Raw genomic sequence first — 14,571 nt, forward strand, 5'->3', positions numbered from 1 at the left:
TTTCATGAACATAGGGCCCTTCGTGGCTCTTCCATCATTAGGGATTCCCAGGTCCTTTGTTTGACCTGTACTTTCAATGCATTTTCAGTGAGGACACTTGGACAGTTTGGGTGGGTAAGAGATACAGATTGATTTTTATTATTTTTTTTTCAACATCAGCCCTTTATAGACTGGAAGACATTTGGCAATTTCTGCCTCTTTTTTCTGTAGGTCAAACAATTCTAAAATCTTAAACCTTTCTCACAAATCAAGATAGCCTTTCCCTTTAGAAGGCAATAACAATAAGAGTTGGGAGACCCCCAGACTCTTGTTTAGACAAGTGTTTAAACTTAGAGTTTAAACTAGGTACCCAACTATTCACAGAAAATAAGCCCATCAATGTCTAAATCAAAAGGGTACAGGCAAGACATGGGTATCAGGTTATGTTCTACACAGAGAAAAATGAAAGTCATGGGTTAATTTCCAGATATGAGATAATAAGAGTTAGTTGAGAGGTGGTATTAATAAATTTAATTTCAAAAAAATATCTTCATGCATCAATATACTTGTGAATTCAGTATAGCATGTGTTACCCCACAGAGGGCAGATATAAGTGCAGTGAGATTGAGAGGCGAGATGTAACCATGTTATTAACACTGAACATATTGGTCATCGAGACATACTGAGGGAATAGTTTTAATGTGAGCCTCAACAAAACTGGAAAACAACCTCATGGGTCTCCAAGGCAGATGAGAACGTTCAAAGCTAATAACATCTCTTCTGAATGTCAGGATCTGTTGCTTTTGTCACTGCCCAGAGGAGAAAGTGATGACATGTAGAACAGGTAGTTTTGACTGTGTTTCCAATACATCCTGTACACCAACTGTGTCCTTTTTGAAGTTTAGGTTGAACTTTCAACCAATTACTTCAAAATAGGCATTATGCAGTCCACTTTTCTGCCGTCAACAAACCGAGAATAGTCAGCTGCCCCTTTCTTATGATTTCCTGCCAGCTTCCCACCTGCAGGCAGCCTCTGCCCATTCCCGGGTGGTAACCTATGTGATTAGTAGAAGGTTTAGGCGAATGACGGTAAAAACAAGAGTCAAGTAAAGGAGACTCTTGATTCTTTAATGCAGGCTTACCACCAAATTGTGCAACTCTCTCTGGGTGGAGGAAGAATGATAGGATCAAATTTTTTGAGCTTACAAAAAATACCCAGGCTATGATAGGTTATATGTCAAACTGCCAAAGATCCTAGGCAAGAGGTTTTTTGCCAATAGCGCGGTGAAGGGCATCTTGGACCTCCTTGTTCCTCAAAGTGTACACAACAGGATTAAGGAGTGGAGTGAAAATGGTGTAGGTCACAGAGATCAGCTGGTCCTGATCCCTGGTGTTCTCTGACTTGGGCTTGAGGTAGGCAATGGAGGCACAGCCATAGTGGACAATGACCACAGTGAGGTGGGAGGCACAAGTTGCAAAAGCCTTCTTCCGGCCCTCAGCTGAGGCAATCTTGAGGATGGTGGAGATGATAAGAATGTAGGAGATGAAGACCAAAGCCATGGGTACTACAATAACCAGAGAGCTGACAATAAAATTAACTATGTCATGTAGAGTTGTGTCAGCACAGGAGAGTTTCATAACCGGGCGGATGTCACAGAAATAATGGGCCACCTCTCTATCACAAAAAGGCAGCCTGAACACAGATGAAATCTGAATTATGGCCACAAGCAACCCAATGCTACAGGCCCCACATGCTAGCTGGGCACACACCTTCGCATTCATGATGACCGAGTACCTCAAGGGGTTGCAGATGGCTACATACCGGTCATACCCCATTGCCGTGAGCAGGAAGCAGTTGTTGATGGCCAAAGTAATAAAAAAGAACATCTGGGTGGCACAGCCAGCCAAGGAGATGGGTTGGCTTAGACCTATGAGGCTGGAGAGCATTCGTGGTACAATGACTAATGTGTACAGAGTCTCTGAAGTAGAAAGCATACTAAGAAAGAAGTACATGGGGGTGTGCAGGTGACGATCAACGCTGATAATTGTCACGATGATGACATTGCCAGCCAGGGTTAAAAGGTACAAGGTAAGAAATATCACAAAGAGGGTGAGTTTGTGTTCGTGAAAGCTAGAGAAACCCTGGAAAACAAACTCACTCACCGCTGTGTGGTTTTCTTTCTTCATTGAACAAATCCCAGATCAAAAGTATGGAGACTTGGGGCAATCAGTCAGAACACGTCAGTGCCCAATCCTTTGAGCCAGGGAACCCCAGGAGAAAGAGTTGATAAGGATTCTGCTCCTGGATGGATGCCAAGTTGCTGGGGATTACTGTTTACCTATAAGTATAGATAGGAAAACACAATCAGGAAATAATTCCACACAAGGCAGTTTAAGTATGAAGGTATGGAAGAATAGGTAGGGATGGGAAAGGATAGAAAGAAAGTCACTTGCGGCAAATTTGGAAAAGATTTTCTGGTGAGTTAGAACATAGGTGTTAGGGGAAAACTAAGCTAAAGAAATAGGAAATGCAGGGTTAAATTTGAAAGCAATTTTCTTTTAGATTACAGTTTCAGATTTTGTTTACCTAAAACAAATTTTTCAACCACTTCCACTTTGTTTAAACCACAGTTTGGATCTTCTTAAAGATCTTCCTCTCTGGATTTTCAAAGAGGACAATGGTCTCTGCTTACATAGCATAAATGTTTACTTTCTGTCTGTTATACTTGTCATGAACAGTTTTCACAAGTCATTCAATAACTTCAAACCTGACTGTCCCCCCATATTTTTTTAAATCAGGAAATGTTCCCTCCTTCTTCAATACTTGACTCAAGTCTCCTCTGCCTTAGAAAGTTTTCCTTGGACTAAATACAACCTGTCAATCCAAACTCCCTACAGTGTTGCTAAATGTTGCCCAGTAACTTTTTCTCATGGACAGTGTGTATTTCTATGCATTTTCTACCTTGTACTTAGATGTGACTTTTCACAAATACTCTGCTCACTACTAGACTAAACTGTCTTTTCTAATTTCTTCAGAATTACAAACTGGGAAATTTTAGGGAATCCAGTTCACACATCTCTCCCTCTATTCCATATCTTGGGAGTTATTGGGGGATCAAAAGCTCTCAATTTCAAAAAAAGTACAATAATAAAAGTCTCTTATGGCACTTTTTGGTTTATAGAGAGTTTTTATGTATATTATTTAACATCATAACAATCCCACATGTTATTATTATCCCCATTTTACTGAGATATTTAGGGTTAGGTCATTTGCCCAAATTAATTCAATATTTTAATTCCAAGGCTAGTGTGATTTGTCCTACACCACAACTGCCTAAGAAGCATTAGGACCACAAAATCGATGAGGAAGAAGATATATTTGTATTGCTTTTGTTGGAATCAATTAATGTATTTTTCCTTACTCTGGGAATGAGATACATTGGGAAAAAATGAAAAAACTGGAAAAAATTGAGAAAACTTGAAAAATGTTAGAATGTTTCATCTAGATAAATAGAAGAAATATTAGTATATTAGTGACAACCTATGTCCATTCTCATTGGCTTCATATTTCCATTTCTAATTATTTATTTTAAGAAAATAATCAGAGGTATATATCAGGTTGTATGTACAAAGAATATTTCATGATATTATTTATAACAATGAAGATCAGAAAAAATGTAAATTAATAAAGGAATAAATCAATTATAAAATATCCATCTGATGGGAACTATGTAGCCATTATAAATCTAAAAAGTGTTGATATGAAAGAATATGATAGATAACTAGGTAGATGGATTGAGTGATTAATGGATAGGCCCTGATTTTATAAAAAGAAAAAGAAAAGAAATGGAGAAGAGAGTAATAAACAAAGGTAGGAAACACATACAATGACATACTTATCATTAAAAAATTAAATGTACCAAAATGCTAAAAATAAGTTTTCTGGGTAATGTATGGAGAACCTAGCTAGCTAGCTAACATCTTCACTATTATACATAATATTAAAAATACTTTTTTACACACACATTCTGATATGTCATGAATCTAATATTTAATGCATTATTTTAAAAATTAAATTAATGTAAAAATCCATGACAAACCAAATAATATAAGACAAGATCAATGCTGACCATTAATTACTGCAGTGGGATGCACCTACTTGAATAAAGGCAGATTTTGGAATTTTCTTTCTAAAGATTTTGATAAACAGAAAAATATAAAATAATTTCAAAATATTGAGAAAAATGTATTGCAAAATATGTGTTAATTTTCCTTGGAGATGTGGAGATGGGCTAGTCCTTAACCACTCCTATGTAACTGAGATTTACAATGTATTACTCAACCAGATGAAACTCAAATGTTTACGTAACTAGAAAATCAATCCTACCTACACTAAGGAGAATGCAAAACATAAATAAGTTAGGTTATGGAAGGGAAGATTGCACTGAGCTTGTGCATTCCTGCCATTCCATCTCCCCTCTCATCATCTCCTCAGGAAAATGATGCTTCATTAAGATGGCAAAGACCCCCATGAATAACACTAGATTAGTAGGATCATGATAGCTGAAATAAAATGTCCACTGCCTTCTGGGGAATCCTTGTCACTGGGAAAAGCAACATTTTACATCACTTTCTATTTCTTGGATTATGGATCCTTAGCCCAAAATCTCTCTCCACCCCTTAAAAAATTCAAAAAATTTCCTTTCAGAGAAATAATTTTCTGCCTAGACCCGACAACCAATTCTGGGCAAGAAGTTAATCTTTTTCATTTCATTGTTTGAGTCTTTCCGATTGCAGACAAGCTGGAAAAGCTCATGTGCTTGGTAGTTTTTTAAGTCCTTTCAATATAACTGAATCACAGGACCTTACAGTTAAGAAATGATTTTACAAGCACAGCATTCCTTATGAACAGTCCCTCAAATTTTGTTTCAGTGCTTCCAATGATTGAAATTCATTATAAATTAGCATAACCTCTCTCTCTCTTTTTTTTTTTTTTTGGTAAGATACCAACTTCACTAAAAAAAATAAATAAAACTAGTCTTTTTAAATTATGATAATGCTCATGGTAAGGAAAAACCATCTGTACAGAAAGATATAAATTGAAAAGTTAGTTTTCTCCTTTTCTACATTTTCTTGTCTAGAGGTAAACATGATTCATAGTTTGCTGTTGTTGTTTATTTTTGTCCAGAAATTTTCTGTGTACGATCATACATACTTTTGTATCATTTCAATTTTAAATAAATCAAATCAGACTGCACATACCAATTCACCACTAGCTTTTTTCATTTAATATTTTATTTTGAACATTTTCCATAACAGTACTGTAGCTCTCTCATTTTTTTATGTTTCCGATGGTGTATACTATTTCATTATATGGATTCATATAGATGTACTGTCATCGATTCTATTTTTGATTGATTTTAATTCTTATAAAATGTTACTTTCTATTAACTCGGTATCTATCTCCTTGAAACGTACCCCCTCCCCATCATTCCACCTTCTATTTCCTCTTCAACATGATAGTATTTCAAATATTTGAAGACCATTATTATGTCTCTGCTAAATTTCATGTCCTTCAATCCATTACCACAGCAAGACAAGCATGAAGAAATATAATATTAATGGACATGAGATTCAATATGACCAACCACATACTGGAAACCATAGAGGGAAAACAGTAAGATTTTGAAAAATGCACATGGTATTCCATTTTTAATTACCCTACCAACAGCCACTCACTGCTTCTGACCTTGGCAATAGGAAGGAGACAGTTTCCAGATAGTGATCTTTAGAAGGCATTGAAGAAACTGAGTCTTTTCAGAGGAAGCAGGTGAAAAAACCTTGTGTTCAAGAGGCATTTACCAGGGAAGCTAAAACCCACAAAGTGAGGAAAATCCAGCACTCTCTGGTATCAAGAAGAACCTCAAATTATTGCTGTGTTCCTTAAGGCTAGGGACATTGTTTCTTTTGTCCTGGAAAGTAGCCCAGGAACAAAATACAGTCTCTTAAACTGCAGATTTCAGGAGCTCTGGATATTTATTTTCCCCAAGGAGGAGCAAATCCCTTTGTCCCAAGTCTCCTGGGACCATCCCTTTGAGAATTTCTCCAGGGCACTAAGAGCTACGGAAGATAGAACCTGAAAGCTGGTCTCAAAGGCTTCATTAGTAACTTGTGTCACAGATAAAGGATATGTTTTCACTTGTTTACTGACTTTTGAGGTTTGCTGGGGTTTCAGACACTAACACTGTGTTGAGTTTTAGTCAAGTAAACCACATGAATACTGGGTAGGCTTACAAAGGGAAGATCCTAAATTTTAGTTTCTCAGTACTAGAGAGCAGCTAGCTTCCTGAAACGTATTCGAATAAATAAGATCAGGGCAAGCAGAATGTTATAGGGGCCATAGCTTCTCCTGTCCTGCTTCACCTTATAGCCAATTTCCTTATATCTTTTCGACATACATCTCAGCCTTACTCTCCCGTTTAGTGACATGCATCACCCATGCTTGTAAAGGGCAGAAGACAGTCAGAGCCCTTTTTTGTGCTCCCTTTGGTTCATTCTCTGCTGTTCCTGGAGAGAATGAAACAGCAGTGGACCTCCAGTGAGTTTAGGTTCTGGCTCAGCAGGACTCTCTCCATTAAGACAGTCTTTGTACCCATGGGGGACTTTTCAGGGGCCATGCCAGCTACTGTGTAAAACGGGATTACCGTAAGGATCTTCAACCTAGACTAAGAATTTGCTTTCTGAAATAACCCGTTTGTTTTTTTTTTTTCTGATTACCAAAGTAATGCATGTTCATTATAAAACATACAGAAAAGGAAAAATAAGATAACATGTGATTCGCAACTTAGACATCAACACCTTTAACATACTGATGAACAGTTTTCTAATCTTTCTTCTATAAATTTATATGTATGTATCTGTTTACACACACATTTACGGTAGAAGTGAATGATTATTATTTTTGTAGCCATTCCTTTTTAATACTATGAGATCACGGTAGACAAACTTCTTGATGTCATGTTTGTTTTTTTCTCTTAGCAATGTATTGTGAACCTTTCCCATATCAACAAGCATTTTTCCACATTATACTGTTTAAATAGCTACCTTGCCTTCTGTTATTAGAATGCTCTTTATTATGATATGGTCTACTTAAATCAAGATTCAAGTGAGTACACATTGCACTTGATTGTTAAGTCTTTAAAGTCTGTAGGTCTAGACCAGAGTTTCTCAAGAGTGGCACTGTTGACATTTTAGATCTGATAATTCTTTGCTGTATGTAGCAGGTGCGGTGGGAATGAGGAGAGGTTGTCCTGCGTGTTATAAGATGTTTAGCAGCAACCTTGGCCTCTACCCACCAGATGCCCAATGCCAATAGCATTCTTCCCCTTTCCCCCACTGTACTAGAAAAAATTTAAAAATGTTCCTAAACATTACCAAATATTTCCTAAAGAGCAAGAGTATTCCACTATCGCCTCCACACCTTTTTTTAAAAAAAATCTCATTGACATGTTAAAAAACCAGGTCAAAGTCTTATCTTCTGGATGTCATTTATTCATTGTATCATGAAATTTGTTCTATCTCTTGTCTTTCTTATAAATTGGAAGTTAGTTCTAAAAGCTTAATTAGTTTCAGGTTCAACTTGCTAAACTATATGAACCATATTAAAGTAAATACACTACAAGCTGTATTACAGTATATTAAACTATGGACTGTATTAAACTATAATATATATAAACATGCATATATAGAATTGATATATATATATAGATAACTGATATATATCAGTTTTTCTTAATATATATAATAAACCTGAAAAGTAAGATTGTCTGATTTTTAAGTACAGGATACCTAGCTAACTTCGAATTTTAAATAAACAACAAATAATATTTTACAATAAGTAAATCCCAAATATTGCATGGAGAATACTTATACTAAAAATTATTTGTTTATCTGAAATTCAAATTTAACTAGGCATTTTATTTGGCAACCCTAATTAGGAGGCATGTATTGTCTGCTTGTCCTACTCTAAGCAAAGCTAATTTAAAATTATTAAATTGTATTCCATAAATATAAACAATTATTATTTGTCAATTAAATAATAAAATAAAATTCAAATACACACAGAGAAAAGTGCATTGGTCAGTGTTTCAGGTGTTGACAGCCTCATTCTCCATTTAGATTGATCCTATCAACCTTTTATCATTTAATCTGTTGATAACCTTTGTCCAAACCAATTTTTTTATTAGGATCTCAAAACAGTGCTTTATTATCATGTCATTTCTTTTACATTTATTCAATGAAATTGTTTTGTACAGAAGATGTTTCTTTCATCAATTAGGTCAGGGGTGCAAGCTAGGAATGAGTAGAATTGAAATTTAAATCTGGGTTCTCTAATTCTGAGTCTGGTGTAAATTCTATTACATCCAGTGGGGGAAAAAAAAAAAACATTCACTTTTGACTTGTTAATGGTACGTGAATACAAATAGTCATAATCCAGCAAGCCTGTGTCTTCTAATTAATAGAAATGTGAGATAGCAGAAATATGCCATTGGGGGAGGAGGCAGTACTTGCAAACTAAAGGAATTTTATCAATAATTCCCTAAGCAGAAAAAACAAAAGCTCTAGAAATAAGGGGTAAATGATAGTGTGCAGAAGAGGAAAGAATGATGCACAATGAAAGAAATTGCTTGTGGGTTCTAAAGGACTAGTTTTTGTTCGCAAAGACATTGTAAAAGTCAGGGCAAAAAGGACTCTGTCTTCTTCAGCCATGTGACGGGGGTGAAGGGTATCTACAGATAAGAATTTTGTGGCACGAGGAATTTCAGCTTCCTTTTCAATTTGCTGACTTTATTGTACTGTATTTCTAGTTAATTAAATCTATAGTTCAATATCTTGTGGTTAAGATAGTAGAAAGAGAATTAGAAGGCCATATCTTTCCCATATTTTGCATATTCTCAAAAGGCCATCGATCAGAAAAGAAAATATTCTGTGATACTAATTGCCATAGAAATTGATTAAAGAGTATGTCCTAGGTGCTGGTTTTCCTAAGCACAAATGCAAAGACAAGATAGCTGGTTCCCACAACAAATACATAATTGGAGATGAAGAGTTGTCCAGCATTCTCTAGTGCTCTTTAAGATATACATATATATAAATCCAATATATTATATATATAATATATATATTTTGGAAAAACTTACCTCTAAGGAAGGGAAGGATGATATATGAAGCTGCAACATCTTGTTAGAATAATCAATGAGATAATTGCTTATCTACTGCTCTAATAAATACTTATTAAAGATCTAACATGCCCTTTACTATGCTAAGAACCAGGTAAAAAGCAATGAATCAAACACATATTGTCATTGACTTCAATAAGCATGTGACAAGGAATCAGACAAGAAAGGATGCAATTTTCATGTATTGTGATGTATGTTATGATAAAGTAAGAACGGGGTAGTACAGAAACAATAAGTAAACTTCTGGCATGCATTTTGATGTGCTAATTGCTTACATCCACCAGAAAGCAAAAGCCATATGGAAATGACTGGTCTGGTACATTTACCATTATAAATGAATGTGTTAGCATCCTGAGTTATTTTGTGAGTTTGACTAACGTCTCAGAGACTGGTCATCTCTAGCGAGTTTACCATAGAGATCTGGGGCTTGCATGGTGGACACACATACCCTGGTTTATGGGGACCACAACAAGAATTTTCTAGTTACCAGATCCACTGGGCTGTTTTTGGTTCTTTTCCTACTTAATAAGGGGTACATTTAATGCTGTTAATCATTCTTCTTCTTGAAACTAGCTTTAGCTTTGATTTTGTGACTCTACTCTATCCCAGCATTTCTACTAGAAAGGAGCTTACCAGATGTGGTCCTTTAGCATTTAATATACATCTATCAGTCTCTTCTGCAGAGGGATTGGTGAGTGTCATTTAATTTGGTGATTCAGTGAACTTGGGGTTGTCAAGACAGCTTCTACTGCACTGTTATCATTTCAGCATATGATTAACCTAAATATTTAAATTAGCCACCCATTCACTCTTTATCATGTCACTCTAATTTACTTCCTTGTGTGTTACTATCTGGTATGTTTTGTTCAGTCATTTGTTCACTCTTTATTGTCTTTCCCCCCACATTGTACTATATAATCCTTAAAAGTGCTTGGTCTCTCATCCTTTCCTCAGTCCTAAGTCTTCAACCAGAGTGTTGGCATCATCCACAATGGCAACAATAACAGCAACAACAGGAGCTGCATAATTGAGTTCTGCATTTCCCACTGATTAACTGCTCATATATATAATGCACGTAAGCTGTTCTGTGGGGTTAGGTTTCTCAATCCCAAAAATGAAGGAAGTTAAATTGTTTATGTCTAAGAGCCTTTCCTATTTTAAGATTTATCTATACTTTAGGACTTATGATAAAAACTCATTAGGAAACTGGAAATAACTTCTCTCCCCCAAGTCACTTCTAACAAATGTCCCATGGTTACCATCACTCCTACTTTCACTACTCTGCTTTCAATTCCTTTCTTTCTCTGACTTCCACTTTCAAATCTATCACCTCCTGCTGCTTTTTCTTTTCATCTCTGCCAGCTTTGAGTCAGAGGCACAGAAGGCAAGGTTACTGTAGATCCTGAACTGTCAACCTGACAGGCCAGATGGGAGAATGAAGGACTCCTCAAGTGGGCAGCAGGAGTCACTGCTCTTTGGGAACCACCTCAGGGCCAAATTGTTCAAGTAACTGAGCTGTTATCTTCTGGAACTCCTACAATCCTAATTGCCAGAAAATGCTCAGATGTTGGACCTGTAGAGGACCTTAGCGCACATGTAGTCCAACCTTTCCATTTCATACACACCGCTGTTTTGAAAGGAGTCTCAACTTGTGAGGTATAAATGTGAAATCGTCAATTTTTTTAAGGAACTACTACTACTGTGGCTCCATTCTTCTTGGACAGTAGGTTCCTTTAATGACTTCTTAGACCATTTCCATAAACTTTTGATCATTTTGTATTACTAAAAAAGTCTCATTGGAGTTCTTAAACATAATCCTCTTCTTTTCAAAATTTAATTTTATATTCTACTAAAGATTCTCACCAGTCTCCAGCATTCACTATGCCTACACCTGCCGCCTAACATAGAATAGGTTTGTGGCTCAAGTGGCTTAGTGTGTGCTGGGAGGTAAAGGTTGGTGATCTTCTGGTCTCCCGACTTTTGGAACTGTCTATTTAGAACAAATATTTAGATAAAATAAAGACATTTCCAACTAAAACATCTCCAAACTAGAACACTTAGTTTTCCTCCCTAAGTCTGGTACTTCCCCTAGATCTGGTACTTCCTCAATCTTAACCATGTAGTAAGTGGTATCACCATTTACCCAGTTATTAAAGCCAGAAATTTAGGAACCATTTTTATGCTTTCCTTGCCTTCCAATCTTCGTCCTATTAGTACTGTCTGCAATATAGACCGTAAACCCACTGATTTTTCTTTATCTTCACTGGCACCTCTCTAGGCCAGTCCACCAACATATTTTATTGTCTCCTAACCATCTCCCAATATCTAGTCAAAAAATCCATATCCCTCATTGCCGGGATATCCCTCCATATCCCTACAATCCCTGCAAATTGATGTGTGTGTGTGTCATATATAACATACATATACATGTATATACTGTACGCATACATGGTTTGAATGTTTGTCCCCTCCAAAACTCATGTTGAAACTTACTCCCAATGTGGCAGTATTGAAAGGTGGGGCCTTTAAGAGATGATTTGGTCATGAGGGCTCTGGCCTCATAAGTGGATTAATCCATTCATGGGTTAATGGATTAATGGGTTATCATGAGAGTGGGACAGGGGGCTTTATAAGAAGAGAAAGAGAGACCTGAGTTATCACGTTCAGTGCCTCTCACTATGTCATGCCCTGTGCAGCCTTAAGGCTCTGGAGAGGGTGTCCACCAGCAGGAAGTCCCTCTCAAGGTATGGTCCCTTGACTTTGGGCTTCCCAGCCTCCAGAACTATAAGAAATAAATTTCTTTTCTTTATAAATTACACAGTCCCAGGTATTCAGTTATAGCAACAGAAAATGGACTAGGACATACATGAACAGGCTTCAAACTGTTTTAAGAAAGGTGACATACATTTGTGTGGATGTACACACACACATGCACACTGCGCATTCCCTTGCTTGAAACAGTTTGATGGCTTTTCCTTACCCTTCGAATAAATCCCAACACTTTACCATGCTCTACCAGGCCTTCACGGTAGCCTCTATATGCATCTCCAATCTCACTTTATGCTCTATATCTTTTGCTCACTATGCTTCAGTTAGACTTTTCTTCTCTTAATTCCCAGAAGTCTTTCTTATTATGAGGACTTTGACCTTCCCACTGCTTGAAATATTCTTGTCCCAGCTTTCATGCTTTAAATCTCTGTTTAAATATCATTTTCATTGAAAGCCCTTCCTTAACCATCCTATCTAAAATAGGTTACCCTTGTACTTGCATGGAGCAACACTATTTACTTTTTACAAACTTTAGTCAAAAGCTGTTGCTACTCTATTTGTTTACTTATTTATTGTCTGTCTCCTTCAATATAGAGTTTACTGCCCAAGGGAAAAGATCATTGTCTACCTATTTCTCTTGTATGGTTAGCAAATAACAGAGTGCTTGCCACATAAGTACTTGCTGAGCAAATAAATAAATGAATATATATGATGAATAATGCTATTGTGCTGAAAATAAATTTTTGTGTTGGGGTTAATGCTAGAAAAATTAAGTAAGTAGTAGGTCTGTATTTACATTTAAACCATTTTTATATTGGGCCATAATAATTCAAATTCAGGGATTGCCTATTTCAAAAAGTATGCTGTACAGAATGTTATTAATAAACTTCAAGCTTAGATTGTTCATTTTTGAAAAAATTAGGAGATGTAATTAACCAAAACTCTATCAGCAAATTATGTTCAAATGCTAACTTTAATGAGGCAGCCCTTGATAATTCTGTATAGTTCTATTTTTCTTTTAAAGATAATATTAGCATCATGACATTATTGAAATATATAGTTAATTTTTATAAGTCTAATTTAGGAATTGAGAATATGAAAATTGTTTATTTCATATTTACTATTATGTATTTCTTCTAATTAACTATTTTCCCTCAGTCATGTGAAGAGAGGATTTTCTTCATATATCTTTTTGCAACATGACTGTGGGATTAGCTGTGATAAAGATGATGGTTTTGGCCAGGTGCGGTGGCTCACACCTGTAATCCTAGCACTCTGGGTGGCTGAGGCAGTTGGATTGCTAGAGGTCAGGAGTTCCGAAACCAGCCTGAGCAAGAGCGAGACCTCGTCTCTACTATAAATAGAAAGAAATTAATTGGCCAACTAATATATATAGAAAAAAATAGCCGGGCATGGTGGCACATGCCTGTAGTCCCAGCTACTTGGGAGGCTGAGGCAGCAGGAATGCTTGAGCCCAGGAGTTTGAGGTTGCTGTGAGCTAGGCTGACGTCACGGCACTCACTCTAGCCAGGGCAACAAAGCGAGACTCTGTCTCAAAAAAAAAAAAAAAAAAAAGATGATGGTTTTGTGTTTGGCAGCCTGTAGTATGGTGGGCCTTCTTCTCTTCTGAAAGACGGAAATGTAGGTGATGAAATCAAGGGGAAATTTTGGGTTATGAAATGGTCATCTGAATGATCCATAATATTTATATTAGTTTATTTATTTTATCTCCAATGAAATATACACATATTTTCTCATTAAAAAATTTACAAATCCCTGATTATGAGAAACACTGGCCTATAGGAATGACCACCAAAATGTCCTGAATTTTCCTATACTGCATCTATTTCTAATACCCAATCCAATGTTCAAATCACAGACACTCAATTTTCATCTGTTTTCTTGAACATCTATGGCAATCTGCATATGTTGCCTGTTTTGGACGAGGGAAAAGAAATGCTTTGATGACCATCACTGGAAACTGCCTATGTTCAGGGCCCCCCTTTTCCACTTTCCTGTGGTCTTTTTTCCTAATCTAGACCAATGGTTTTCCATCCTGTTAGATCTTATTTGAGAACACACATTTTATTTTATTTTATTTTTTCTTTTAGCGTATTATGGGGGTACAAGTGTTAAGGTTACATATATTGCCCTTGCCCTCCTCCCCCCTCGAGTAAGAGCTTCAAGCATGTCCATCCCCCAAATGTTGCACATCTTACTCGTGATAACACATATTTTATAACACTCTTTACTGTCCTGATAGGAAATCCACAGAGTATGAACTGACTCGGCAGAGATGAAGTAAGGCTGACGAAAGTTGAGTTTCAAAGCTACTCAAATGAAAAGGCTTCTTCAAGACCCTGGAAGAAGTCATATATTTTTGTCAAATTTGCAAAAATAAGAGATTTTAGCCACATTTGGGTGAGACTACTGTCTTTTCTCATTCAGTCCTCTTCTCCCCTTCTCCACTCATCCTTTCTTTCCTATTGGTGGCATGAGAGTAGCTGCAGGCAGTATTTGCGATCTGGCTAAGGAGAATGTCAGTTGAGAATAGTTTACTTGAGGATCAGTTTAGTGCTGGTTT

General features: G+C 36.5%; 1 protein-coding gene across 1 annotated transcript; it reads right to left on the reverse strand.

Annotated features, from left to right (window-relative positions):
• Positions 1-1,233: 1,233 nt before the first annotated feature.
• Positions 1,234-2,166, reverse strand: LOC105864473 (olfactory receptor 10J1-like). Its single transcript, XM_012752356.1, has one exon. The coding sequence runs from the start codon at positions 2,164-2,166 to the stop codon at positions 1,234-1,236; it is 933 nt and encodes a 310-aa protein (XP_012607810.1).
• Between the last annotated feature and the right edge of the window lie 12,405 nt (positions 2,167-14,571).

This window comes from Microcebus murinus, chromosome 2, assembly GCF_040939455.1.
Source record: "Microcebus murinus isolate Inina chromosome 2, M.murinus_Inina_mat1.0, whole genome shotgun sequence".
Taxonomy (NCBI): Eukaryota; Metazoa; Chordata; class Mammalia; order Primates; family Cheirogaleidae; genus Microcebus; species Microcebus murinus.

Bases quoted from the DNA above. Each gene is read 5' to 3' on its own strand.
- LOC105864473 (XM_012752356.1), bottom strand. From the start codon at position 2,166: ATGAAGAAAGAAAACCACACAGCGGTGAGTGAGTTTGTTTTCCAGGGT.